Source organism: Brassica rapa, chromosome A01 (assembly GCF_000309985.2).
Source record: "Brassica rapa cultivar Chiifu-401-42 chromosome A01, CAAS_Brap_v3.01, whole genome shotgun sequence".
NCBI classification, from domain to species: Eukaryota; Viridiplantae; Streptophyta; class Magnoliopsida; order Brassicales; family Brassicaceae; genus Brassica; species Brassica rapa.
The window spans coordinates 11150100-11177840 of NC_024795.2; the positions used below are offsets into that span (position 1 = coordinate 11150100).

General features: G+C 38.7%; 6 protein-coding genes and 1 long non-coding RNA gene across 9 annotated transcripts; 4 read left to right on the forward strand and 3 right to left on the reverse strand.

Moving 5' to 3' along the window:
* The first annotated feature begins 3491 nt into the window (after window positions 1-3491).
* Window positions 3492-20901, forward strand: LOC103870076 (AMSH-like ubiquitin thioesterase 3). 3 transcript variants are annotated; one of them, XM_033279050.1, is made up of 8 exons: window positions 3492-3829; window positions 4252-4316; window positions 4451-4494; window positions 4589-4780; window positions 4896-4981; window positions 5344-5446; window positions 5577-5624; window positions 20059-20901. In XM_033279050.1, the coding sequence occupies exons 1-7, from the start codon at window positions 3732-3734 to the stop codon at window positions 5613-5615; spliced, it is 627 nt and encodes a 208-aa protein (XP_033134941.1). In that variant the 5' UTR covers window positions 3492-3731; the 3' UTR covers window positions 5616-5624; window positions 20059-20901. The 3 variants fall into 3 exon arrangements, with proteins under 3 accessions (XP_033134941.1, XP_033134939.1, XP_033134942.1); XM_033279048.1 differs by lacking the exon at window positions 20059-20901 and having other exon boundaries at window positions 5577-7119; XM_033279051.1 differs by lacking the exon at window positions 20059-20901 and having other exon boundaries at window positions 4899-4981; window positions 5577-7119.
* On the forward strand, window positions 9401-10874 carry LOC108871227 (AMSH-like ubiquitin thioesterase 3). The gene is given in 6 exon segments (XM_033279069.1): window positions 9401-9537; window positions 9869-9958; window positions 10039-10101; window positions 10188-10262; window positions 10365-10427; window positions 10500-10874. Coding segments are annotated over 5 exon segments (507 nt in total). The 5' UTR covers window positions 9401-9537; window positions 9869-9880; the 3' UTR covers window positions 10728-10874.
* On the reverse strand, window positions 10055-10366 carry LOC117127956. The gene is made up of 2 exons (XR_004450997.1): window positions 10186-10366; window positions 10055-10099 (listed from the first exon to the last, which is right to left on the reverse strand). It is a non-coding gene; the product is annotated as an uncharacterized LOC117127956 (long non-coding RNA).
* On the forward strand, window positions 11289-14957 carry LOC103870111 (importin subunit alpha-2). Its single transcript, XM_009148226.3, has 11 exons — window positions 11289-11694; window positions 11789-11885; window positions 11961-12052; window positions 12129-12260; window positions 12343-12528; window positions 12608-12771; window positions 12856-12934; window positions 13388-13516; window positions 13655-13782; window positions 13896-14270; window positions 14403-14957. The coding sequence occupies exons 1-10, from the start codon at window positions 11482-11484 to the stop codon at window positions 14266-14268; spliced, it is 1593 nt and encodes a 530-aa protein (XP_009146474.1). The 5' UTR covers window positions 11289-11481; the 3' UTR covers window positions 14269-14270; window positions 14403-14957.
* Window positions 15323-16716, forward strand: LOC103870102 (GATA transcription factor 17). Its single transcript, XM_009148214.3, has 3 exons — window positions 15323-15610; window positions 15703-15879; window positions 16159-16716. The coding sequence occupies exons 2-3, from the start codon at window positions 15703-15705 to the stop codon at window positions 16519-16521; spliced, it is 540 nt and encodes a 179-aa protein (XP_009146462.1). The 5' UTR covers window positions 15323-15610; the 3' UTR covers window positions 16522-16716.
* LOC103870092 (proline-rich antigen homolog) lies at window positions 18715-20061 on the reverse strand. The gene has a single exon (XM_009148203.3). It carries the CDS (start codon window positions 19505-19507, stop codon window positions 18992-18994), a length of 516 nt encoding a protein of 171 aa, XP_009146451.1. The 5' UTR covers window positions 19508-20061; the 3' UTR covers window positions 18715-18991.
* LOC103870085 (L-arabinokinase) lies at window positions 20662-27703 on the reverse strand. The gene is made up of 29 exons (XM_009148190.3): window positions 27359-27703; window positions 27166-27273; window positions 27022-27090; window positions 26850-26933; window positions 26677-26753; window positions 26426-26492; window positions 26263-26320; window positions 26076-26143; window positions 25934-25996; window positions 25723-25776; window positions 25531-25633; window positions 25337-25446; window positions 25105-25224; window positions 24916-24972; window positions 24612-24787; window positions 24366-24534; window positions 24100-24183; window positions 23762-23887; window positions 23494-23624; window positions 23340-23421; window positions 22854-22941; window positions 22602-22645; window positions 22423-22518; window positions 22193-22269; window positions 21805-22005; window positions 21546-21711; window positions 21363-21434; window positions 21075-21275; window positions 20662-20985 (listed from the first exon to the last, which is right to left on the reverse strand). The coding sequence occupies exons 1-29, from the start codon at window positions 27461-27463 to the stop codon at window positions 20872-20874; spliced, it is 2970 nt and encodes a 989-aa protein (XP_009146438.2). The 5' UTR covers window positions 27464-27703; the 3' UTR covers window positions 20662-20871.
* Window positions 27704-27741: the final 38 nt, after the last annotated feature.

Here is a 27741-nt window from a genome sequence, read left to right on the forward strand (position 1 = left end):
ACTTAATTAACATTATTACAATAAAACAAGCCGGCCCACAAGTTAAGTAAACTAAGCTACGTTTGCGCAAACAGACCAAATCCAATAATTCGATCTAATCCTAAAAAAATGGTATGGATCGTTTTGGATCATGCTAAGAAAATAACTGAACACGCCTACTAAGCCCAAAAAAAAACACAGATAAGCGCTTATTAATGTGCTAGACCAATATATAAAAAAATTAAATTATACCAACTTATTAAGTGTCATTTATAATAACACCCCCTCAGAGGCGAATATTATGGAGTATATCTCAAGTTGCCCTAAAGCTTTGAATCAGTGGAGAAGGCTTAATGAATAAATTCTGAGAACATGTGAAGGAAGTTAAAGAAAAAGTTGAGACTTTGTATTCAAATGATGAGACCATAACTTAGGAGATAACAAAGGAGTTGAAATAACTATCTGAGGCTGTTAAGACTGAAGAAGAAATGTTCCGGAGACAGAAGAATAGATTTTTTTTGCTATGGAAAAGGGATAAAAACTAAGTTTTTCTACGCCGTAACAAAGCAATGAAGAGCCAAAAATCAAATTACACGCTTACTAGATGACTAGGAAAGCACGATAGATGATAAGGAGGGTCTGGTAGCAACGGCTACCAGTTATTACAGACAAATCTTCGAATTGTCCAATCTGGAGGAAGTTGATGAAGCTCTAGCCGATGTATCGACTACCATCATTGAATCGATAAATGAAGAACTGACAGGACTCGTTACAGAATGTATGGTAAAGCTAACGCTTTTTGCAATGCACTCGGAGGAAACTTTGAGACCTGATGGGACGACAATTTTTTTTATCAGAAATTCTTGATATATTTAAAGAGGATTTAACTTTTATTGTTAATCAGTTCCTTTTTGATGGTACTATGGTACAACGACTAATGATACAAATATTTGTCTCATCCCGAAGAAGGACAAGCCTAATGAGATTACTCGATTCATGTCGATCACCTTGTGTAATGTCAGCTATAAGATAATTTCAAAGATCTTATGTCAGAGATTAAAAAAAGTCCTACCATATCGTAACTCTGAAACCTAGTAAGACTTTGTTGTTGGAAGACATATTACATACAACATATTGATTGCATGAGATGTTTCATGCGCTAAGAACAAATCCAGATGGAAGGAACAAGAGGATGGCAATAAATACAGATATGAGAAAAGCGTACGACCGGATGGAATAAGACTTTATTAGAGCAGTAATGCAAAAAATGGGATTCTCGTCCACATGTATGAATTGAATTATACGGTGCATATCATCGGTTAAGTACAAAGTCCTTATGAATGGCCAACCAAGAGGGAATAATGTTTCTGAAAGAAGATTACGTCAAAGAAATCATTTGTCTCCTTTCATATTTATTTTATGCACGAATTCGCCCATTAGCCTTCTCAGTCATGCAAAGAATCAAGGAAATACAACGGGGATACGTGTTTCACGTGCTAGCCCTTCGGTATCTCACTTTCTATTTGTTGATGATAGTCTTTTCTTTTGTAAGGCGGAGCCCGTGAATGTAAAAAAGTTATGAAAGTAGTAAGACAATATGAGAAAACTTCAGGACAATGCATCAATTCTGAAAAATCTTCTCTACTCTTTGGTAAGAGAATTCCTGTGAATGTGAGGCAAACAATACAAGATACACTTAAGATTCACAATGAAGGAGGAATGGGTTCCTACTTAGGGATACCAGAATATATTAGCGGATCTAAATGCAAGTTGTTTACATATCTAAAAGACATATTACGAAACAAAGTCAGTGGTTGGATAGGCAGATGGTTATCAAGAGGAAAAAAATCCTAATTACATCCATTTTATTAGTTTTTCCGACATATGTTATGTCTAGTTTCTTAGTTCCTTTGGAGATATGTGAGAGTCTTGCAAGTGCCATTTTACAATTTTGGCGGGTTCGAATCCACCTAAAAGAGGAATCCATTAGACAAAATGGGAGAAACTGTGTCTATCGAGAGAAGGGGGTAGAATTAGATTCCGTATGATCCATAAGTTCAGTCTTGCTTTTTTGGCAAAATAGTTATGGCGATAGGTACAGTTTCTAAACTCTTCGTTAGTTCGGGTTCTGCATGGTAAATATTTCAGACTTGGCTCGCCATTGCGAGTAATTTCTACGAATAATCCTTCTTATATATGTACAAGTATTCAACGGCAAGAAAAATACTATTGTTGGGGATTCAGCAGAAGATTAATTATGGATATGAAGTTAAAATGTGGAACGATTTTGGATACCTACAATACTAGCTAGACAACAGCCTAATATCTCGGTAGTTCATCCGAGATTGATTGTCAGTGATCTTACCAATGGGGATTTGAAGGAAGGGACTTTGAGATACTTGAAAATTTTGTTGTTCAAGAGGATATACCGCTAGTTCGTAGTTTGGCCATAAGTCGAACCACTGACCAAAATACGTTTTGTTGGAGGTACACAAAAAGTGGTCAATTTATTGTTAAGTCTGGATATTGAGTGGCAAGGCATGTCTTAAAAATTGAGATAGATGAAGTCTATACGGAGCCTAGTATCACCGCCCTACAAGAATTTGCTTGAAAAATAAAAGCTCCTCAAAAGATGTGTCATCTTATTTTGCAGCTGATTACCGGCCATGTAGCGGTAATGAGGAATCTGACACGTCGCCATATGCGTTGTGATACTATTTCTCTAGATCTGAGGACCCTGATGAGTCAGTAACTCATGACATCTTTGAGTGTCCACCGGCCCTACATGCATAGGAAATATCAGCAACTCCATCAATGCCATACATCTTCTGAGTGTTTATGCCAATATGAATTATCTTTTTTTTGGAGAAAAACAGTTTTGAGGACTCTGAGCTGGATATGGCCCTTACCCTTCGATAATTTGGTATCTTTAAAAAGATAGGAATGATAAACTATTCAGGAGATAGACAGTGATCCCCAAGATCTAACCAGACACGCAGAAGGAGAGTGTCAAGCTTGGTTCTCAACGAATGTGATTGTTCCTGCACATCACATCCATTAAGTAACACTGACTCACAAGCCATATGCTTGGAGAACATTTGTTTGGTTGATGAATCATGGAATCAAACCTCTCAAATTACTGGCTGCGGTTAAGTTTGAAAAAACATCTGGACAAAACCAACTATTGGAGACAAGGAACCTTATATGCTGAAATCAGCTTTGCATTCAGAATTAGAAACACTTATTTAGGAGATGGAGAATATCAACATTCAACTTGCCAAAAAAATTTATAGACATATTGTAAAGACCTGATCACAATAATTAAAAAAATTCATGCATAGTCAAAGTTCTAAACTGAGCTGAAAGATGTAAAGACTCTTCAAAATTGATTACACACATTCAAGATCATATGTTCCACGAAGACAAATATATAATCTCTGATTTTCTGGTTGAAACTGCTCGATCATTCTATAAAAAATTATATTACGTTGGTTGTTTTATTTCGTTTTTTTTATCACCTTGAATTTGAGTAATATAACAGAAAAAATAAAAAAATTACACCCCTAGAAATTCAGTCAAACATCGAAATTGCCCAATAAGTTTCCTAGACGGATTTTTATTTTCGTTGGTAATCATGTCGACATCTGTTTTTAAAAGGACACAGTTTGATTATTTTCTATAACTCATGCTTTCTTTCTTTGATCCATAAAAAGCCGGAGAAGTGATTGAAATCAAATCAGATACGGGTGAAAATGAAGATTGATCTGAACAAGGTGGCTCGTAAGATCGAGGTCAATAACCATATTTCTCTCGTAACTACTACCGCATCGCCGATAATCTTCTCCGTCAGGTATGCCCCGATAATCACAACCGATGATTCCAATCCTCATCTCAGTTCAGTGTTAACCGTTTATAGGATTTGGTTTTCTTAGGGTATCTCAAAATTTAGCTTATCAATTAGATTTTTATAGTTTATTGGATCAGTGATTTGATTTCTACCTCCCGTGTAAGCCTAATCGTCCTAAGTGTTTGGTTCCAAAGGAGTTGGCCTAGTGGTTAAAACTCTAGGACTGGATCTAAAAGATCACAAGTTCGAATCGACATACTTCAATTTTAATATGGTCTGAACCTAGTCATTAGAAGAAAAACAGGAATGATCTTGTAGAGAGAATGATCTTGTAGAGAGAGAGATATGTTGTAATGAAGCGTTACAATTGTATGATTCTCTTTTGAAAAGCAGCTAATTGATTTATTGATTTGTTCATTGCTCAGGCCAGCATATATCGAGAAGAGAAGAATGTTGTTGATTTGTATATCATGCTTCTTAGATATTCAAGGTGAGGAGAAATGGATCACTATGTCTTCTTTTTAGACTTTTTGTATTGTAAACTCTTCCATAAAAGAGCTACAAGTTTTTTTTTCTTTTTTTTTAATTACAGTTTGATTTCTGAAAACGTTCCTCTCCATCAAGATTACCAGGCATCACTTTCACAAGCAAGACTTGGGAGTAGGAAGGTCAGGTATCTTTATTTTTAGCCTTCAAGTGTTGTTTTAGTCTCGACAGGCATAGTAAAGTTCTCAAGAGCCAACTTTTTGTTTTGTACAACAGAGGTTGCGGTCTGTAATCAATGAGCTCGAGTCTCTTAAACCGGAATTTGACCGGCAAGTGGATGAGCTGAACCGAGAAGACGATGAATTGCATCGGGTTGGAAGTGATTTCCCTGTCGTATCATATAGTTCAGATTCTGTTGAATGGCCTCCTGTCCACAGAGATCCATGCTCTAGACCTGATGTTAAGAAGGTTCAAGACTTTAAAATAGATTCTATTTTTTTGATCCAATCTATGCTCTTAAAGCTTCAAATCCATGCGGTTTCTTACCAATATTATCTTCTTCTTTCTTTTTCCTTGAATGCAGACAACATCTCAACCATCCTCGACGTATAACAATAGTCTGACTTCATCTTCAAATCGTACACCGATTGATCAGCAATTCCAGAAGTTGTGAGTATTCTAATTTGCTATTATCTTTTTGGAAACCTTGAGAAATAGGGGCATGCAAGACAATATATGTTACAGGTTTTGTTGCATGACCTCTGTCTATTTGTGCAATCACAATAATTTTGAAGATGTTTGGGTCATTGTTTCTTACCAGAAAATTTGCCATTTTGATGTATTTGACTGACTGCTAATGTTGATTGGCTTCTCTGTTTATGGTATCATGTTTGAAGATGTTTATTTTTGCGTTTGGTTGAATTTATCTTTAGTTTTGAATATCGGAACAAGAAATGAGTAACCTTGTCTAGACTAACGTGTTTACCCATTTCAATCCGAGATGGTAACTGAGACTTTAATTATGCTTGCAGATCTTCTGATTTTCTGCCTCCAAACCAAGCAACCTTGTCTAGACATTCATTTCTAGGTCCAAATGGTCTTAAAAGTCAATGGGTAGCACCAAGTCGGATAAAAGTAGAAAATGCTGATCTTTGCTATCCCCTCATATTCTTAGTCTTTATTTTTCCATGTTGGTCTAATCCAATGTTAATTTGAGTTTAATTCTAAAGAATCTGAAAAATATTTATTTTGTATGGAATGGCAGGTTCAGTATCCGAGTAAATACCGATTGGGGTTCTACTGAAAATTCAGGGTAAATACTAATCTTGTGTTACCTTTTAAGAATTTCGTTATAGAAGTCATGGCTATTTTGAACATGTCCACATATATCTACAGTTTGATTGATGCTGGATCTGACATTTCCTCAACATCACTATATAGTGATTCTCAAACGTTGAACTCTGTGCTCTCCTAAGATGATGGTCGATGGCAGCGACATTTTGAGGCGGTTACTTCCCAGTTTTTCAGTGACGCAACTGAAGACCCCTTTCAGTTTGTGGGTATGAAGCAACCTACCCCACCTGTAACACCCCCGAACCGTCCTAGACATATGGTCGATCAACCGGCCAACAATCAAACAAGAACATGACCGATCGACTGTCCAACATCCAGAATTGGAGATGATTGAGCCAACCGGCCAGCCAACAATCAAACAAGAACATGACTGACCGTCCAACCCAACACCATGGTCCGGAAGCGCTACGTGACGGGCTAGGGACGATCCGGTCAAAGTCACAAAATTTACTTCACGACTTAGCCAATTCATCCACTAACTCATCCCGCTGTGTCAAGGCACAAGGCTTTGCAACCCGTACCTAGGGTTAGCGTTTTCCGTTAGATCGAGACCTAAGACTTTTTAACCCGTACTACGACCTAACATTGTGTTAGACCGGACTAGTCAAATATCAGAGTACTCATGAATCGCATATAAAACAAATACTTTTATTGATTTAGGAAATATTCATACAATGAATAATTCAAGACTGGGCCCGGCCTAATGCCAAATCGAGTCAACATAACACAATTCACAATGCCGTTTACAAAAAGCATGAAAATCTACACCGGCGGTCCTAATGTCCAGCTCCAAGCTACCGATCATCCTTACCTAAAGCGACCTGCAGAAAGGACAACGAAGTTGGATGAGTAATCTAGTATTACTCAGTAAGCTGGCGGCCACTACCCGCAACGTAGACTCTAACCCAGACAACCCAAAATAACAATCAATCTAGCCCTAGCACAATAAAAGCTAAGGCTAAGCAAACCGTTACAAAGTTAGATTTGGCCTCCTGCCATGATCTAGCTTCAAGTAACGGGAACATGCATTAAAACAAGTCAACAACCAATCCCTAGTTAACCATATATACGCCTGAGTTTTGTACTCATGTAGTGTTAGACACTTAGACTATACAAGTATCATTAGCCGATCGACCAGCAATCAAACAAGAACATGATCGGTCAACCAATGATACCGCATAGCTTTAATATCCACCACCCTTTACAAGCAATCCCTCAAACACATACAAGCCAACATCAGGTCTACACTAACCAAATACACACCAAGCCTAATCCGGTACCTAAACCAGACTTAGGACTTAATGTCAGAACCTGCAAACAAATCAATCAACAACCAAACACAATCATAATAATAAGATACTATGAGTAACTACGACTCGATCTATCTCCTAACACCGTATATCGATGCTACATTACTCAAGGGTTCCATAACCCTCTACGACACACTAACACAACACTCTAACCTGGGCCCTGGTGAGCTCGTGTTCCTCCTCTCTATCGGCAATATCCTATCTCCCTACCACAAAGGCCAGAAGAAGGAACTTTCAACCGACCGCGGACCACAGTCCTTCGGGTCACCGCGCGACAGCCCACAGTCCTTCGAGTCACTGCCACATTACACCGTCGTGTAATCACTCAGCCATAGGCCATGATCCCGTCTCTCTGAGTTTTATCGATCCAGCGAATAAGGGGTTTCCTTGAACCCGCTGAATACGAGGGCGAGGAAACACTAATCAACCCCAAACAAGCCTAGCATGGAGGGGTTACGCACATACTGTTGGCAACACTCACACGACACAAACTCAATCTAGAACCTAACTTAAAGATAAAGTTTCAGATGCTAACTGAACACTCGACTCTAAGAGACTAACTAATAGTACCAGTAGTCTGGCCTATATGGCCTAAGACCCTTAGTACTAACTACTAAGCAACAATATCAATACTAAAAAACTCAATCAAACCGTTACCCAGATAGTCCAGCCTCCCGCTGAAAAACTATCTTTAAAGATAATGGGAACCTGCACTCAACCATATCAACACGTAAGAATAGAAAACATGATGCATCCTAGTCTTAGTCCTAATCAGGTTATCAACTCAGTCTTAATTCCATTCATCTCAGCTTATCCCTTGCTAAACTGAGTCCGGTTCCATATATAAAATAACACTAAGGACTCTACCATTCAATAACGTGAGCATTCTACTCTATATGCAACTCGATCTAACCTAAGCTCCAAGTGGAACTCAAACAAAACCAACTCACAAAACTATCCTAAATTCCAAGTGGAATTCACACAAGCCAACTCACAGTGTTCTAGGCGAGAAGCAGCTGGTTGATCGAAGAGGACTTGGCCAAAACCCAAGATGAACGTCTGGAGTGGACTGGACTGACCTTGTCTTGGACAGAACCTCGGCTTGATCATGTAGACACTGACAGGCCTCGACAGACTGATCTAGACTCTGACAGAACCTCCTCTAGCTCCTAGACAGTACTTCGGACTTCCCGCGGAGTATCGAGCAGAACTTCGACTGATCTGAACCCATGGAACTGAACTAACTCCGGACAGTACCTCCACTTGATCATCAAAGGAACTGACTGGCCTGGACGGATTGATTTGGATAGAGCTTCCGTCTCACAATCGTAGAGAATCATCGATTGGACGGAACTGGCCTTCTTGGTGGAGTATCGATCTTAAGAATCGACCATACTCTTAAATCGACCACTTTTTTTTTCTCTCTCTCTGGCCACGTTTTGAACTTGCTTTGGTGTGTTCTGGATGTCTGAAACTGAAGGGGGTGGCTGGGTATTTATAGAAAACACCAGCCAAGCAGATTCAGTTTGGTGGCCGCCCGTGTGTCGCTCCGTATGGCTCCGGACGCATGCACGGTGGCACCTCGTGCTCCACATGGCTGGCTGCATGTCTAGGACACATGCAGGACGCCACCACTCCTCCCAGATGTCAGGTTGGAACTCATGCAAGGTGCCACACATCCTCACACATGTCGATCATCATGCTTCAGTTGCATGCGTCGCGACATCTCGCGCTTGGCCGCTCCACCTCGTGCTTCTATGTGTCAGCCTGCATGGACTTCTTCCATGCACGGCGACACCTCGAGCCTCTATAGACACTCAGCTTTCTGGACAGTTGACACCACGTTCTGAACCCATGCAAAGAGCCACCTCAAGCTTCTCGGTCGATTTGCACGATTTTGGCCCTTCTGGTGAATTTTCGTCCCGCGATCAATCCCGAATATTTTTACGCTCCCGTTCTGATGCTCTAAATATTTTTAATAGACTCCTGATGAATTCTGATATCCCTTAAAAATATTTCCCGATCCTCCAGCCTCTTCGAAGAATATTACAGAATACCAAAATTAGGGTTTCGTCCAATTTCTGGTTTTCCCGTCGTGCTTGCTTCTAAAAATGTTATGCTTCCAAAACATCTGTCTGATCAATCTAAGACATCTTCTGACTATGGTCGAGCAACTTATTCGACTCATAGTTCACTCACGATCAATTCTTCGACCACCTCGTTCTTCAAAATTTGCCGATTGATCTTTACCGCCCGCGGTTCGACCACCAAGTTGATGTTCGTTCAGTCTTCTTTTTTCTTCGAATCATGTCAAGTTTTATATGATCAAAACTAAATATTCCTCCTGATACTTAGACTCCCAATTGCTCGGCTCCAGATTCTAATTTTTGTTCTCTCGACCATTTTTTTTAACGGGTTTCTACACCACCTCCTGTGCTTGCCCAAGTGCATCAAGAGTTTGCCCAAATCTGCCCATCTAAAGTAGCTGATCCTAGACCAGAACCTGCACTTCCTTCATTAGAAGAAAAAGAAGGCAGCAGTGCTTATCAACATTTGCATGTGGTATATTGTAGATATTTCTTATTTAATTTCTTTTGCAATTTCCATCAATTGGTGTCTGTGAGAGAAAGAACATGCATTTCAAGTTGAAAACATTGAGACGATATCCATGATTATTCTAACTCTGTATGAGCTCAAGGATCAGTTCATTGATTAATCCAGAAACTATTGAACGGAACATTGGGATATGAATATATTTTTATGTAAAAGAACTGAATCCATGCCCATTAAATCTCATATACTTGCTACAATTGGCGCTCTTGTTTTTCTGCTTTTTTTTTGTCTTGTTAAACATTACTAACGTCGTCTCCCTTTTTTAAATCTGCTGTTGAAGCCTGTGCGGATAATGGAAGATTTTTTAAGGCTAGCTCGGTCAAACACAAAAAGGAATCTAGAAACTTGTGGAGTACTTGCTGGCTCTCTGGTGAGTATAGACGGAACACACCTTTGCATTCATATATTATATTGTGCTCGCGTACATGATTATCTTGTCATCACTTGTAGAAAAACAGGGTTTTTTATATCACTACTCTCATAATCCCAAAGCAGGAGTCAACCTCGGATTCTGTATGTTCCTTCTTAACAATTTACATCAATAACAATTAGTGACAGCCTTTTCACATTCCGACTATCTTTATTTTTTTAATGTACATTGTCAAACACTAAACGAAGAGGAAATATTCTAAGTTCAGGACAGACTCTCTTTATTTCCCTTGGGTTGGATTCATGTAAGTTCTCTTAGCCTCGTCAAGGAGAAATTCTCATTCACTATCATTGTCTTTAGAGATTAGTTGTTAATATTCTGGTGGCTAATTACATATTGTTTTCAGACACACCCTACAGAAACTTGCTTCATGTCATCAGTTGATCTTCATACACACTACTCGTATCAGGTTACAAACTTCCCATTACAATATATATGTTCACTTAAGATGTCTAACCATATGGGTTTGTCCCTCTGACAGATAATGCTACCGGAAGCAGTAGCAATCGTGATGGCTCGGACAGACGAAACAACACCTCACGGGATATTCCATCTCTCGGACCCATCAGGTGTATCCGTGATCCGAAACTGCCAGCAGCGAGGCTTCCACCCGCACGAAGAATCAGAAGACGGTAACCCAATCTACGAGCATTGCTCACACGTCTTCCTCAACGCCAAACTCAAATACGAAGTCCTCGAACTCCGCTAAGACCACCAACCCAATCAGAACCATGTTTTTTTTCTTTCAGATGTCTGAGCCGTACATAATATTATGTGTATACACTTCTTCAAAACCTACGGCTACTAATGATTGTGTTTTATCTACTCCAAAAACGAATATACTTTTAAATTCTTATTACTATACCAAGCAAAACCAAGTTGGCTAGAAATTTTATATTTTTAAGAATCAAAAAGATTAAACTAAATGGATTATTATTTTAATTTCAAATTTACATGTTAGTATATAAATTTAAACAACAGTGGATTATTATTATTATTTCATATATTAAAATTACATGCTATTCATTTAATTTACTTTATTGTAAAGTTTAGTACATTTAGATTTTTTGTTAAAATATAAAATACACAAATTTAAAAGAAAATCTATAAATTTAGAAATATTAATTAAAATTTACTTGTAAGATTCAAAAATCATTAAAATTGATAAAAAAAAAATCTAAAAGTTATTTATAATAACAAATCAATGAACGAATAAAGCAACGAAATTGAATCATTATTTACAAATCAATGAAAGAATGAATAAAGCAGAGGAAATTCAATAATTTTCCTCTTTTCTCGTACCCCTCCACTTCGTCTAGGGTTTACCCTCTCTCTCTCTCTATCCGCCGATCCTATACATACACTTTTTCACATATACACACACACAAAGTCTCTCGTCGGCTCATCTGCTATTGACTTTCATTCACCCGCGCAGAGCAAGAAGAAGAAGAAGAATTGTAGCCATGTCTCTGAGACCCAACGCCAGGACCGAGGTTCGCCGTAACCGCTACAAAGTGGCGGTGGACGCAGAGGAAGGACGCAGGAGGAGGGAAGACAACATGGTGGAGATCCGTAAGACCAAGCGCGAAGAGAGCTTGCTGAAGAAGCGTCGCGAGGGTCTTCAAGCCACGCAGCTGCCTCAAGTCACTTCTGCTGCTTCATCCGTCGAGAAAAAGGTATAATCTACACGGATCTGGATTCGATTTCTAGTTTTTTTTTTTTGTATAGGGAACTAATTAGATTCGTTTCGATTGATTTGATTTGATTAAGTTGGAGAGCTTGCCTTCTATGGTTGGTGGAGTCTGGTCAGATGATAGGAGCTTGCAGCTTGAAGCCACTACTCAGTTCCGTAAATTGCTTTCTATAGGTATAACTTAAGCTTTGATTCGACGGACTCTGCAATTTTCTTGAATTGAATCCTTGGTTTTGATTTGAGTTGCAGAGCGTAGTCCTCCGATAGAAGAGGTGATTGATGCTGGTGTTGTGCCAAGGTTTGTGGAGTTTCTCATGAGGGAGGATTATCCACAGCTTCAGGTTTGTTGGATCCGTTTTGTATTTGACTACATTTATTATCAGATTCTTTATACTTTGTGTGTGTGTGTGGCTTCAGTTTGAAGCTGCTTGGGCACTGACGAACATTGCTTCTGGGACTTCTGAGCATACGAAGGTTGTCATTCAACATGATGCTGTTCCCATTTTTGTTCAGCTCCTGGCTTCCCAGAGTGATGATGTCCGTGAGCAGGTAAAATTATGTTTCCATGGTTTTAATACTCGAGGCAAAGTATGTTCTTGAAGTTTATTTTCTTAACCTGTTGTTGTGTCAGGCTGTTTGGGCATTAGGGAACGTTGCTGGTGATTCTCCACAGTGCAGAGATCTTGTACTGAGTAAGGGAGCTTTGTTACCATTGCTCTCTCAGTTGAATGAGCATGCTAAACTCTCCATGCTCAGAAATGCTACTTGGACCCTCTCTAATTTCTGCAGGGGCAAGCCACAGCCTCCTTTTGACCAGGTTTGTCTCTCATTTCAGTCTTATTCTCTTCCTTATTTGATCAAGGAAGATTATTTTTAACATCTGTGTTCTCTAACAGGTTCGTCCAGCACTTCCAGCCCTTGAGCGCCTGATTCATTCGACTGATGAGGAAGTGTTAACGGATGCCTGTTGGGCTCTCTCTTATCTTTCTGATGGCACAAATGACAAAATCCAATCTGTCATCGAGGCAGGTGTTGTTCCTCGACTTGTCGAGCTTCTCCAGTAAGTCTTTTCAGTCCTGTAATTTACATTGCTTTTGACATGATTATGTGTTAATGAATATCATTGACTTTTGGCTTGCTGTAGGCATCCGTCACCGTCTGTGCTTATACCCGCTCTTCGTAGTATTGGTAACATCGTCACTGGAGACGATGCGCAGACGCAGGTAGACTTGCTCTTCTGTAGTTTCATTCATATATATCCAGCATGCATGTTCCACTCTTCCTAGAACAGTAATGTGAATAATGTGACACCACTAGCTTCGCAACCAAATTTTGAACAGTATGATAATGATAAATGACTATTGGCTGTCAGAAGTTACTTGCATAGCTTCATGCTAATCAGATAAATCACATTGAGAATATTAGGTGTACCTCTGGAATGATATTTATCTTTCTTTTAATATTTGGTCGACGCTAGTATCATGCATCTTTTCACATAAGCTACTTTAGCACAAAGCATCTCTGAAATAGTGCACACGATTTCTGGTGTCCTGCCTATAATGCTCTCAAACATTTAGATGTATAATGCTCTCGTCTCGTGACTCAAATATTTAACGATTACTTTGATAGTTCTTTTCTTTTTGCTGGTTCTGAGCTGATGAGAATTTCTGTTGCAGTGTGTAATTAGTCATGGTGCACTCCTTTGTCTTCTGAGTCTTCTGACTCAGAATCATAAGAAGAGCATTAAAAAGGAAGCATGCTGGACAATCTCAAACATCACTGCTGGAAACAGGGACCAGATTCAGGTAAACCATTTCCGAAAATTGATTTTTTTTTTTTTGTTCAGGTTATCAATATTATTAGTTTGAGAGGTTTTGGTTGTTTGAAGAAAGAGTTTCTGTATGCTTATGTTGCTCTTTATCTTTTTTGTTTCTGCAATTTAGGCTGTATGTGAAGCTGGTTTGATCGGCCCTCTCATCAATCTGCTTCAAAATGCTGAGTTCGATATAAAGAAAGAAGCTGCATGGGCAGTCTCAAATGCCACTTCGGGCGGTTCTGCTGACCAGATCAAGTAAGCTTATTTGATACCATCCCCATCTTTGTTTGATCTCGCGTCCTTTAAAAATCTTCGCTAGCTCTCTTTCAAACGATCACTTAAATATTCTCTTTGTTGCGTGCGTTTAGGTACATGGTGGATCAGGGAGTCGTGAAACCACTGTGCGATCTTTTGGTATGCCCGGATCCAAGGATTATCACCGTGTGTCTAGAAGGACTAGAGAACATTCTGAAAGTCGGGGAAGCTGAGAAGGTGACGGGAAACACAGGGGATGCAAACTATTATGCACAGCTAATCGATGATGCTGAGGGACTAGAGAAGATTGAGAATCTGCAGAGTCATGACAACAGCGAGATATATGAGAAGGCAGTGAAGATTCTTGAAACATACTGGTTGGAGGAGGAAGACGAGACTTTACCACCGGGTGATGAATCTGCTCAGGGATTCCAGTTTGGGGGTAGCGATGCAGCCGCACCTCCAGGTGGATTCAACTTCAAGTGAAGGTATAATAATACTCAATTAACTGTAGGATTAAACTAATCCTGTCCAGATGTCTGAGCATCTCAAAGCATAGAGTAGGTGGGAGTAGAGTGAATCATGTGTGTAATTCTTCGAGTCTGGTTTTGTTTAAACAGGAGCTAAGCATGATGATTGAAGAGTCAAAGGAGGTCAAGAGTCTTGGGGGCACTGGTTTTAAATGGGGTCTGATTTGAGTCTGGTCTTGTGTTTAAAAGTCAGATGGGGGTGCCTTGGTCGGTCCTGATCTTGTCTGGTCAGATGGTGGGATTGAGTCATAAAATAAGCTTTGTTGGGGGAGTTGGGTAGGAGTCAATGAGAGGGGGAATATTTTATGAACTCTAAATGGGAAAATTTGGGTGGTCTAGTTATGTTGTTTGGTGAGTCTCTGGGGGCTTTGTTATATTAGTTACTACACAACAGTCATTGCAAAGTCAAAAAACATAAAAAAGTTGGTCAAACATTTTCTGGTCTTATTGGTGGTGGCAAAGAAAGCCCACTTGGTGCGTCTCTTTATTTTGTTAATATTTTTTTATCTATCTGTTTTCCTGTGCGGTCCAAGTCATGTTGGGCTATTGTTGTCTACATATGCACGCTTTTCTATATATTATATATTACTAATGTCTTTTCTTTTCAAAGTATTATGTCCCATAAATCGATGTTATTAATGCTTATCGTCAACTTCGATTAAGTAGGGGTTATATATATTCCAATATTTTTGTTCAAAGTGGAAAGTCTGGGATTATAGGCATTATTAAAAAGATCCTACTTTTAAGTGTTATATTTGTATTGAAATAGTTTAAAACTGATCGAATATGGTGTGTCCAATGTTTATTTTTATTTAAAATTGTATCAAGTTGTAAGAATTCTTTCATTAACTTGGCAATTTGCATACAGATTGAGCAACTGTAAATTTTGTAATAAATTTGAGCGCCACATTTGAAAATAATTTAAATTTGATTTAATTTTGTAAAAATTAATAATAAATGTTGTAAAAATTGAATTTTCCCTCTTCTTTTCTAGTTTGTTTTAATTTTTGGCGGGTGGGCTAAGTGGTAATAAAATCCCGCGCGCGAGGGCGATGAAGTAATTATAAGAAGGAAATCTAGGGTTTATTTAGTCCCCGCCTCCTCCGCTGTTATAAAAACCATCTCCGTTTGGTTAATTCGTTATTCCTCTGCGGCATCTTTCTCTCTCCTCCTTATCATCATCACACTCTCTTTTATTCACAAGCCAGAGATTTCTCATTTCTCTGACGATTTCTTTCGTTTCTGTGATTCGTCACTTGGAGCCAAAGAGCTTCCTTTCTATCTCAATCCTCCTCAATGTGAGTTTTCTTTGATCGCTTGATCCTTTCTTACAGGTCGATCGCGTTAGTTTGTTGTACTGAAGTTGTCTTGTTTGCTTTTGATCTGATAGATGTCAATGACGGAAGAAACAAAGACGACGACGAAGCTCGAAACGGCGGGGGATTCCTCCGATGTTGAAAGTGGAAACTGTAGCAGTAGCGGAAGTGGAGGCGACACGAAGAAGACATGCGTTGATTGCGGGACAAACAAGACTCCACTTTGGCGTGGTGGCCCTGCTGGTCCTAAAGTAAGATCAACCTTTTGTGCTTTGCTGTAGATCTAGTCATAGGTGTACTTCAGTACACTCAACAATGTTGGTTGATCTTGTGTTATTAGCTCTGTTCCAAGTGGGTTTAAGTGTAGGCTTTGCTGTATAAGTGTGATCAGATCACCTAGGTAGTTGATATGTTGATCATAGACAAAAAGAACAAAGCTACTTGATCATAGAAGAAGTTTAAATGGTGATTAGCTTGATGATATCACTTTGTGTTCTCTGGTCTGATCAAGTTTTGTTCTTTTTATGCAGTCATTGTGCAATGCGTGTGGGATCAAGAGCAGGAAGAAGAGGCAAGCAGCTCTTGGAATCAGACAAGATGATAATAAAAAGATCAAGAACAAAACCAACAACAGTCTTCCTCTCGACCACCAGACGATCAAGAATAGAAAAGGCGAGTCAGGAAATTTCAAGAATAAGATCAAGACAACAGAGAGTGAGAATTTCATCAGTAGAGTTAACAAGAAGAGTTTGGAAAGGGCAAGTCGATTTTTGGATTTAGGTTTTAAAGTACCGGCGATGAAGAGATCGGTGGTGGAGAAGAAGAGGCTGTGGAGGAAACTCGGTGAAGAGGAACGAGCTGCAGTACTTCTCATGACTCTTTCTTGTGGTTGAGTTTTGTTTCTCGACTCTTTTTTTTTTTGTCTGAATGGTGTTTGAGAGAGATTAGAGGGAAAATTAGAGAAATTTAACATAATATAATATGTAATTCTGTCGGAATTGTTTTTTTTTTGTAGCCCAAGCTAATGTTCTGCTATTTTACTAATTAATTAGTTATTTCTTCAGTCTAATATAGTCAGCTTTTTTGCATTTAACCAGATTATAAAACATGCTACTTGTGGTATTTTTAGCCGCTTACTAAGTATTTTATTCATGGTCTCGGGTTTTTTCGTTTGTCAATGATTTAGAAAGTGAATTTGAAATTTGAATCACTTTGTTTTTCAAAATTCCCCAAAACAATACCAGCTGTTCCCTCTTATCTCTCGTACAACTCGATGTGACCCCATGTGGACGCGCTCTTGGAGCGCGTGATATCAGAACGGGACAGCTATAAAACAGCTCACGACTTTTGGGCTTATGTTGGGGGTGAAATGAAAAAAAAGAGAAGGTGATGGAGACAGCCCAATCCACGCACCCCTCTCTCTTCTCATTTTCATGAGATTTTTTTTTCTGATTTTCATACCCACTTTTTTTGTTTTCACAATACAATACAAGGTTAATAACATTTAAATAATAGCTTAGTCTGCATATAGACAGGCCCAGCCCATAAGAAACAATCATGAAAAGCTATGAATTATGAATTATGAATTATGAATTAAGAGCTGATTTTGGAGTGTTTCTTGCACTGTTCACAGGTCTCACTGACACGTGTCGACCTTTGATTATTTTTCTTTTAGACAAAAAACAATATATATATTTCTAAGAAACCTCTTAGCGATAATGATGCTCTACAACCTATAACACTATTATAGTGTCAAAATCACACTATTTAAGTATAATTTCAGCACTAAAAAAAGTTTTTTTCCAACCATAACACCAAAATTTTACACTAAAATATATTTTATAATATTATATGTATTTATAGTTTTATTTGTCATTTATATAATTGTCCATTTTCTTAATAAATTACTTGAATAATGTTTTAGTGGAGGAAATAGTATTTTAGTATGGTGAATAATGTCACACCAAATTTTTGGTGTGAAATTATAGTGATACACTAAAATAGTGTGAATTTTAGTATTGGGTTGTAGAAGGTTTTAGTGTCAAAATCACAATAAAATAATGTTGGGTTGGAGATGACTAAGGTGTATTAATTAGTTTGAGGTGTTTTGCATTTTAAAAAACCTTATAAATTTATAATCAGGTTTATTAAATTGTTATTTGATAAACCACGTACTTTGTAATAAAAAATTGAAGTTGTGAATTTTAAAATTCTTTATTCATTATAGAGTGTTTTTGTTGAGTCTCTTAGTTGAAAATAAAAATCTCAAATACTTATCTTTTTGATTCCGATCAATGATCGGACTGTAGTATATAGTGTTATTTCGGTTTGTCTTCAGTTTCCGATCGGGTTAGATCCTCATCTAACCGTTTTGATTAGATTCCGTTGCTTTTGTTTCTGATTGAACCGATAATCTCTTCTTCTCGTTTCAATTTTTTTGTGTTAATTTTCTTCTCGTTTCATTCGGATTAATAAACTTTGGATTGCTAAATGTGTATAAGGGGAACATAAAACATAAGCATGTCAAAGCATAAGTGTAAGAAGGGTTGCTAAATTTGTGGGAATGAAATATTACAAAAAAAAATTCTAATAGATCTCAGAAAATAGCAGTCAGAGTGTTTTTGCTCTTCGTGGCATGATCTCTCTGCTCTGACCGCATGGTCAAGGGTTTAATTCTACACAAACTTTTCTTCAACTCTTCAAGATCAGACGGATATATTCTAAAATATGTGTATCATTTTTAACCAGAAATTCAAATTACTTAAAACCGATTTCATATAAAAATTAATTCAAAAGGTTCTATATTACCAAAAGTCATCTACACATGAATTCAACTAGAGTGTCACCATACAAAAAATGTTCTTATCAAAATTAAACATCAACTTACATTGGATGCTTGTTGAACATGTAGACCCAAAATCATTTATAGCGGTTTTGATCTTTTTGAATAACAAAAATAAATAGTATCCAAAAAAGGGGTGTTATTTTCAGCATCCAGTAGTCCTATTGTCTCCTTAGGAAAAATGCTTTTGTTTGTCATTTTAACCATACTATTTAGCATCTAATAGTTAGTTGAAATTGGAATGTAAACACATAAAAGCAACTAAAACCCAAAATAAAGGCAACCCCCATTTATTTATCTTTAATATTTTTTTTGATAAATAAATTATGTAAAAAGGGGAAGAAACTACATTCATAAAATTGTTAAAATGATAGATATATCTACTTGTACAAGCAGAGAAGTGAAAAGGATCTGCAGCGTAAAGATCTCTCATGCATGGTCATCTTCCCTGCAAAGAGACAAGGGTAAAGGGTTTCTTGTTGTTACAAGTAACCTCTATCATCTTCTTTAACCTGTATTATTTATTTATAAGCAACGTACGTACTGAGAAAAAGAGCAAAACCTAACACAAATGAAAACCCGTAAGATAAACTTATGGATCCGGACAATACAACAGATTGCGGCGGAGGGTTATAGTAGTAAAACGGAAAGTAAGGAACGATTGGGTTCGGAGGCGGCGTAAAAGGGTAGTTTCCTCCACTTTTAGGCGGCGGATAAACGTAGCCACCGTCGCCGCCGGAGGAAGACGGTGGTGGCCGGTAAGAGCCAGACTGAGAAGGAGGTGGGTAGTAGTAGTAAGGACCACCACCACCACCGCCAGAGCTAGGAGGCGGAGGACAGGCGGTGATGGTGACTGGAGGTGGAGGAGATGGAGTCGGTGGTTGAGGAGAGGGATTTGGCTGACAAGGATTGTCACAAGAAGTGCACATTGTACAGTCAACGATCTGAGAGTTTGCTGACGTAAGCGTAGTGTGTGTCGTCAAGAAGATTAAGTGAGAGAGAAAAAGGAAGAGATGGAATGTTCGGAATGTTTCCATTGTCGGAGTGAATCTGAGTTGGTGTCTGGTAAGAGAATCTGAAGGTGAACGAAGCGAATTTGAGGAAGGAGGAAGAAGGAAGAAGACAAAGAAGAGAAGGGGCACAAGTGTTAGAGTGAAGCAGAAGAACGTGTAGATTGTGTCCGATACTTCTTTTTATTTCTCACCATTTGTTTACCATTTCTTTATTAACAGTTTAACAATTTACACCAAAAAAATTTACAAATATATTTACGTCAGAAAGGAATAAAAAAATTGAGAACTACAGTAGTCAGCTTGTCTATAATCTGTGATTTGATGATGCAAGCCATAGTGTCCAATACAGCATAATGTATACCACGTGATTTACCAAACCTTTCTACACTGAAAATCATTGCTCTCACGATACCACCTTCCGAGTTCCGATAGATTCTGTTAACTATTTACCAGTTAACGAAAATCTACTCAAGTTTAATTTAGAAAAAGACCCAGCTCAAAACGATTGTTATTATTTGGACGGTGTGGTTATATCAGCTAAAATCCATTGCATTTTGCATACGTTGATGAACAAGGTTGGATGCAGAAAAGACAAGTGGGAAGAGTAAGGACAGTTGGTTGAAAAAAAACTCATAGGATCCAAAGAGAACGCTAAGAATAGAACTGAGCACGTGAATCATGTCGGTAACTCGTTTATTAGTACAGGTGCCTTTTCATATTGTTCGGATCTCTGCTCTCTTCTTCTTCTTCTTTTACTATTTTTCTATAGAGACTCAGTTTCGATTTTTTAATATAATTGGTCAGAATTGAAGCTCCAACCGGTGTACAAAAACTGTGTTAACGAGCTTTAACATTTGATGTATAGAGATAATAAGGACACTATCATCATTTAGAAAAAAAAATGATTTTAGAAAGGCAAAGAAAAAGTGGTAGGCATGAATATGTAATATTAAAGGTCACATGAGCAAAAAAATTGAAAGAAAAAAAGTTCATTGGGAACCGTGCAAGTGTGAACTATACCGATATGCTAGCAATCCTTCACCCATTCTCAATAACCCACCAACTGCCACCTTACCAACTTGTTCTCAGCGTATTTACTACTTCCATATTCACACACACACACCAACTCGGTAAGTGAAGAGTAAATGTTTTCTTTTGCATCATATATATTTTTTTTAAACAACAGCTTTTGCATCATATATTTGTTTAGAAATAACGTTGCAGTGTACATACACAAGCATCATTTACTAACTTTGAAAAGAACCACATAATTTATTTTATTTTTTTACTCTTTAAGGGTATGATTTTAAGAAACGTAACGTATGGATGACAAACAAATAATAATAAAGTGTCTACCAAATTAGGAAGAGAGAGGCTGAATGGGGAAATCAGAGAGAGATACGACGTCGGATCCGGAGGTAACCGAACTTCCCAGCTCCAGGTGAGGAACCTTCAAATATGAGCGGCAAATACCCTGTCGCAGCTTTGTACCTTTGCTGAATCTGAAACAATTTCATTTTACCACCAACCCATTAATACACAAGGGCTTACTCTCAAGTATTGTATCAATAATGAATCAAAGAGTGCTTACTTCCAGAATTTGTTGGCTGCTGCGCAATGAGTTACGCCCTACGACACAGACTGTCCCACCGGACCCACCGCCAGTGATTTTGGCTCCATACAAAGTTCCATCATCTGTTGTAGACTTGTTGTGCTGCATCCCTTGTACTAACTGGACCAGCCTGTTGGTTCCGTCCGATCCTAGTCCGCACGCGCTGTAGCTATAGTGACACTGAGACCAAACAAAGGATAAACACACAAAAAAAAAAATTAAGATATTAATTCCCTTATCTTATATAACTTAATTTTGATATAATACCTGATAAAGAAGTCCTCCAAGAGCGGTAAGTTGCTCATCTGATGTTGCAGAAGTCAAAAGAGCTTTAAAAGTCTACACAAGAAGCAGCACATGATATGAAACAGCCAGAAAAGGATTACAAAAGCAGAAGAAGATTTTGTGTATTGTTACATGTGTATTACTCTTAAATATCAAAAGACGGACCTTAACCCGGAAGTTTTCGTATATAGGGTGTCTGGCAGGAGCTTTAACACTGTACGAACGTTTTTGATCAATCACTGTGACCGGATCGTCATGATCCGAGTATTCATCAATGAATGTCTGACCCAGCATGAAATCTGGAAGCTTATCAGCATAACGGGCTTCATACCTGCAACACAATCAGAGCTATGAGTATTTTGAAATGGTTCCAAATCTTTAGCAAGTTGAGAACATGGGTAGTTTCAACCCCTTGTGTACACACCTGTGAGGTGACAAATTGCACAGGTAATCTAGTGAAGCTTCGGTCTCAAGCAGCTCAATACCTTCATCCTCTAGTTCTTCCGGGTTACCTCCATTACCATTCGACACTGATTGAGACAGAATCGAAGACGCCATTGACTTTATCATCTTTCTCCCCATGTAGGCACCAACTCTGACAGACCCATAGTCTGCACCTCCAACGCTACAAGATAAAGTGCGTTGAGCAATGATATATAAAAGCTCAAGTTACTCTGCAATCTTTTGAGTAAACGAAGAAAAATGACATTGTTGTGTCTAGATAATTTAGAGGATATTAAGCGTGAGGCCTTTTATAGGCATAGCAATTGAGAGGAGAAAAGAGAAGACACTGGCAGAGAAAGACCATCTACCTGTGTCGAATTCCAGAGTCGATTCCCCAAAATCGGACATGGTTGGGAATCTCAACAAGTCCAATTACTTCTGCAGGCTACATATTTTATTTAATAAGTTAGAAACAAGAGTAGATAGAAATCAACTAAGATCTACTTGGCAGATCATGGCCAGAAAGAAATGGAGATATCATATGTCCTACAAAACATGGTGATCTTTTACTTATAACGTATGCGTTTGTAAGACCTACTTGGCAGATCATGGCCAACAGTTTGTTGGCTTCCCCACAGGACGAAGTCATCTGATCCATAACACCACATGGAGCTCCAACAATATGATTCTCCACCTAGCAGGCAACAGAAGAGAATTAGAAAACACAAACATTGAACAGAGTCGAGAAAAGAGTTACTATAATGCTGAACATGAAACCTTTTGGCAGAGTATGGCAAGATCTCGGGGGTTGATACTCAATCCTGCACATGTAATGAAACAACTGTTGGAATAGGCAAAACTAAAGATGCATTTTTCTTCTTCTGAAACACAGGAAGAACTAAAGATGCATATAATCAAAATTTCCGTGTTTCTGTTTGGTATACTTAGCTATCTCAGATGACGCTAGATTTTTCACCTACGTTCGTGATAATATGACTCTCATTTATGACGATATGTTAAAGAGAATACCATGCGCAGCAGCTACCGCGGACATACTCGCCACCTCCACTGCAGCAGATGAAGATACACCTTTACCTTCAGGCACGGCAGAAGAAACCTAAGAAATCAAAGAATCAGTTAGCTTTGACGTTCGTTATATATGCATAACACCAAGAACAAAATAATAGACACAGGTCTGAAAGTCTGAAGCTTTTTAAGAAACTCAAAAAGACTGTACTAGTACCAGAAAGATCATAGTCTGCCAGAGTTATAACTGAGAGACTTCATAAAGTGGCTCCCTTAAGGGAATATCAAACCCAGGACGGCTAACTTCTTATCCTAAAATTGCTTATTCCAACTCTTGAAATCTTGAAAACGTTCTTTACAGTTTTCATGACTTTACTCATAGAACATGTTAAACTAAAGTGTGTGCAGAAAAAGGATCATGGATAAATCAGGAGGGATTCTGCAGTAGTGAATGATAAGTTCTAAAAGGATGAGAAAAAAATAACGCACCAGAAAGCTGAGGCTATCCTCAAAACGGACGCCAAGTTCTGTCATCAATACCAAAATCGTCCCAGCAACATATGCTGCCCACCTGGAAGATATTATTACCTTGTTAACGGAGAAAAATAAAAGAAGTACTTCAAATAACAGAGGAAAGACTCACTTCTGTGCAGGATCCTGAGCAAAGAACTTCCTCGCTTTTTCATAAGAAATTGGTTTATCTCCATCCATGAAATCAGACAAATCCATGTCAAAGGTAGGGGCACGGTTGCTGATCTCAGACCCATATGAGACCTAAACACACAAATATGCAAGGAAGTCTCAGCAGAACCATAGAGCAAAGCTTAAGCTAACTAGGACAATGCAGAGTTATTGTAAAAGAAAAGTCCGTGGTGTCCATATAAAAAATTCCATCAAATACTCTTACTTACAATTTGGAGAACCGGTGTTGCTACTTGTCCCTTAGCTTGCTGTCGGGCTTGCGCATGTTTCCACAGTCTATGTTTTCCGGGATGGTTTCTTTGAAGAGCTACATGACAAGCTTCCCTTATTGGCATCTGAAGTTGTGGGAACATAAATAAGAAAAATGTTGAGGTCAATCAAAATAGAAGATACTCTGAGAAGGAGGAACTTATTACGACATACTACACAAGACAGAATGATGTTTTTGAGATATGGACTTAAAGAATTGGTCAATAAGTTAAACTACTGAAACTTTAGTCCTTCGACGGTAGATGCCAAACGAAAATAAAAATCAGACACAAGTGACCTGCAAGACAAGGCTTCCTGAATAATCAGCAATTCCACCCATCACATCTAACCTTCCAGGTGCTCTGGCAACAAAGATTTCATCCTGCAAAAGCAAAAAGGTTTATTACGAAAGATGATCGCACCAATTAAAACCTTTGGTTTGGAAATTTCAAGTTGATTTTTGCAAGGCATTAGAGATGACCTCCGGCCATTAATTTTTGTTTTAACTCTTAGTAGAATGCTCTCTAGAGCTACAAGTAAGTTAGAGAAAAAAGAATAAGCTACCTCCCAATTGAAAAGCCCACCAGCAGCTTTTCGCTCACGCATGGTTTTCTTCTCCATACCCTTTTCAGAATCATGAATAGCATCTAGCTTGGCTAAACTCTTAAGGAATGTCCATGTATCTGAAAGACCTTGAACGTCACCTTGAAGGATATCAAAATCATCGCTACAGCTGCAAGAAAGTGACGGGATGAACAAAATTAAAAAGAAAGGAAAATTTGAAAATAGCTACACAAAAACAATACGTACGACTCCACCAGTGAGTTGTTCTCGTTCACTTGAAACGTGGGTGATGATCCAGCAGATTGGCCTAGTTCATTTTCAGCCCTTGAATACCACTCCGGAATCGCAATGTCCCTTCCAGGGACCCTCTGTAGCTGATATCCCAGGATTATTGCATCACGTAATCTTCTTGCACCACTAAACTGTAACACACAAAAGACCCAACTGAAAACCTCAACATAACTTTCTTCAAAAATGATTCTGCTGCTATGATATCAAAGGATCCCATGCACAAGATAATTTAAATTAAAAATTTTGTTACAAACTTTACCTTATCGGAAGCACAGTGTCTTCCAATGGCCGTCTCCTGTAAGATGTGCGCCGCTACCTATCATTGCGCCAGTGTGCAGAAAAAAAAAGAAAGTGAAATTACAGGCCGTATGAAATTCAGGAGAGGGCTTCATCAATTCTCAAAATGTTCCAGCTTAAGAGATACGTGAAAACACGATGGAGCATTTACCTCCCCACCATTGATGCCACCCTCGTAGCAAGGTTTCAAGCTAACTGCACGTTCAAGATATGGCTTCCATTGGCCCATTAATAGATCTCTCCTGATCATCTCAACACCACATTGATAAAACTGCCCAAGAACGTGACTAGGAAATGTGAGCATACAGCCCAAATATTTAAAGTGTACGAACTGAGTTTAATATGGAAAAGACAGTCGGAATGAAAAGAAGAATTGGTTGAACCTCAAGCATATTCCTGAGAAATGGTTCTTCATTGAAATAATCTCTGCGCACAAAGACAAACGGTATCTTGTACGAAAGAGCTTCACTGACGGTGCCATAACCAATTTTCCCTGAAACCATGGAAACATCTACTATTTAAACACCCATAACCATCTAATCTTATTGATTATATCTTGATCAGGTTACATACTGACCAAGCATACAGTCAGATGCAGCTATAATATCAGGCGTATAAGCATCCTTAGCAAGCTTTACGAAATTTGGTGGAAGCTCTTGGGTCTCAGATGCGCCACAAACCTGAAAAAATAATGATAAGTTTAAACAACAGCATAAAATCCAACTTGGGAGTATACATAAACAGATGCAGGGTGAATGTTAAGAGATACCAAACACAGCCACCCGGTCGGTAGTGATGCTTCCTTCAAATTCCACCCTGAGGGCTGCACATGAGAAAAATACGACATAGCTACAAATGAGGATTTGATATTTTCAGTACTCCAAAATAATCATTACGCAATATGTAGAACACATTAAACATAAAACCAGAGAGGAGAAAAACAAAATCATGAAAACTGTCAAATGGAAGAACAGCCAGACCTGTCCACCAAAATTGAGTATAACAACATTCACATCTTCAGCAATCCCAAGTTCTTTCCTCACCTGATCAAAAAGGGGCAATAGATGTTATTTGGATTATTTTTCCGACTAAGATAAGATCAATAAAATGTTGTTGACGGACCTCCTTGCGAGATTTATGAAGTCTCCTCACTACTAATGGTACATCGATGACATCGCGAAAAGCAGGCACTGGGAAATAACAAGGAAACAGAGGTAAGGCAGTAAAGCAGAACACAGTTGGAAGAAATGAAAGAAAATATTTTTCTAAAACAAAAAGGAACAAATTGAAGTTTAGAAATGTTGCATACTTGGACAATACCCTGGGAGGCGTATTAGGAACTCGCAATGAGAATAATCTTCAGCTATCTATGTCAGGGAAGAAAAGTATTAACTCCAAAATATTGAGTACTGACCACATCTTACAAGCTAACAAAAACGAGTATCCACAGGCTTTACAAAAACAAATTCAACCTGCCAAACGATGGAGCGATGGTGATATCCAGCAGCCATCACGTACTCAGCATAGATAAAGTCCCAACTACAAGAAACAAAATTCAAAATCAAATCGCAACTATAGTTTCACTATAAACATTTTATTCAAATCAAGCGATGGTGAACACTTGATAACAAAAGCTAGGCTGAGAACGTGGCTACAACCCGCTAAAGACCTCGGGCCAAACAAGACACACCAAAACTGATAGTAGAATATAAAAAAGTGTCACCTGAAATTGGTGACACAGACAGAACGTATCCCAGCATCAGCCGCTGCACGGCACGCTACGGGGACAACATCAGACACCTGTGTTTAACAAACGTGAAAAATTTCTCTAGGTGATGATTCACAAAGCAAAAGTCCAGATACGTTAACGATGGGCCGAGAGATTGTATTAATTACCACGAAATCGGCTTTGATAGAATGAAGCCACTCCACTTCAGTTTTCAAGATCTCAGCTCGAGGCACCACAGCTGTTTCGACATACTGTGGAAGACCATCATCACACCAGAGTAAACCGAAAATGCAATCAAGATAAGAATCTTATAGAAGTGATGATGATAATGAGTAAAACCTTCTCTAACGAAGCAAGACGATCAACAGTCAAAGCATCAGCCTGCACAGCTCCACAGTCCAAAAGAACCTAACAACGCAATAACCATTCCTTATGTTTCCATTAACCATTGAAAGAGTAAGCAAGTCAATGATCGACAGAAACCTTTCGAATCTTAAGCCTAGGGGACTGAATCTCGGACGTGAAGACGAAATCAGGCGCGCCGGTGACGACATGGACATCGTGCCCCGCCGCGATCAAGTGACGGACGACCTGAAATGCCACAAATTAGCCACGATCGAACGGAAGATGGAAAAATACACAGGACGATCCAGAGAGAGAGAGAGAGAGAAGGAACCTCGACGACGCGAGTGGCGTGGCCGAAGCCGTGTCCAGTGACGTAGTAAGCGAAGACTAGGTGCTTGCTGGAGGCGGAGACGCCTTCGTTATCGTCAATCCTCATTTTCTTCGACGCAAAAAAGATATCTCACCGGCGATCGCTGAGGGAGAGAAGAAGAGTGAGTGATCCTAAGAACTCAAACTAAATCTCCAGCTTTAATGGGGCTTTTGCGATTTTGTCCTCTACCTCATAAGATAATTAACAACCGAAATTTAATTTCGATTTAAAAAAGTTTTTTTTTCCCCTTAAAAATGTAATGCGAAGGTTACGTAAACACTCTCGCAATTCGAGAAGATGGATAGAAGGGATGTTGCGTCTGTGTTTATATGATATATAAAAAT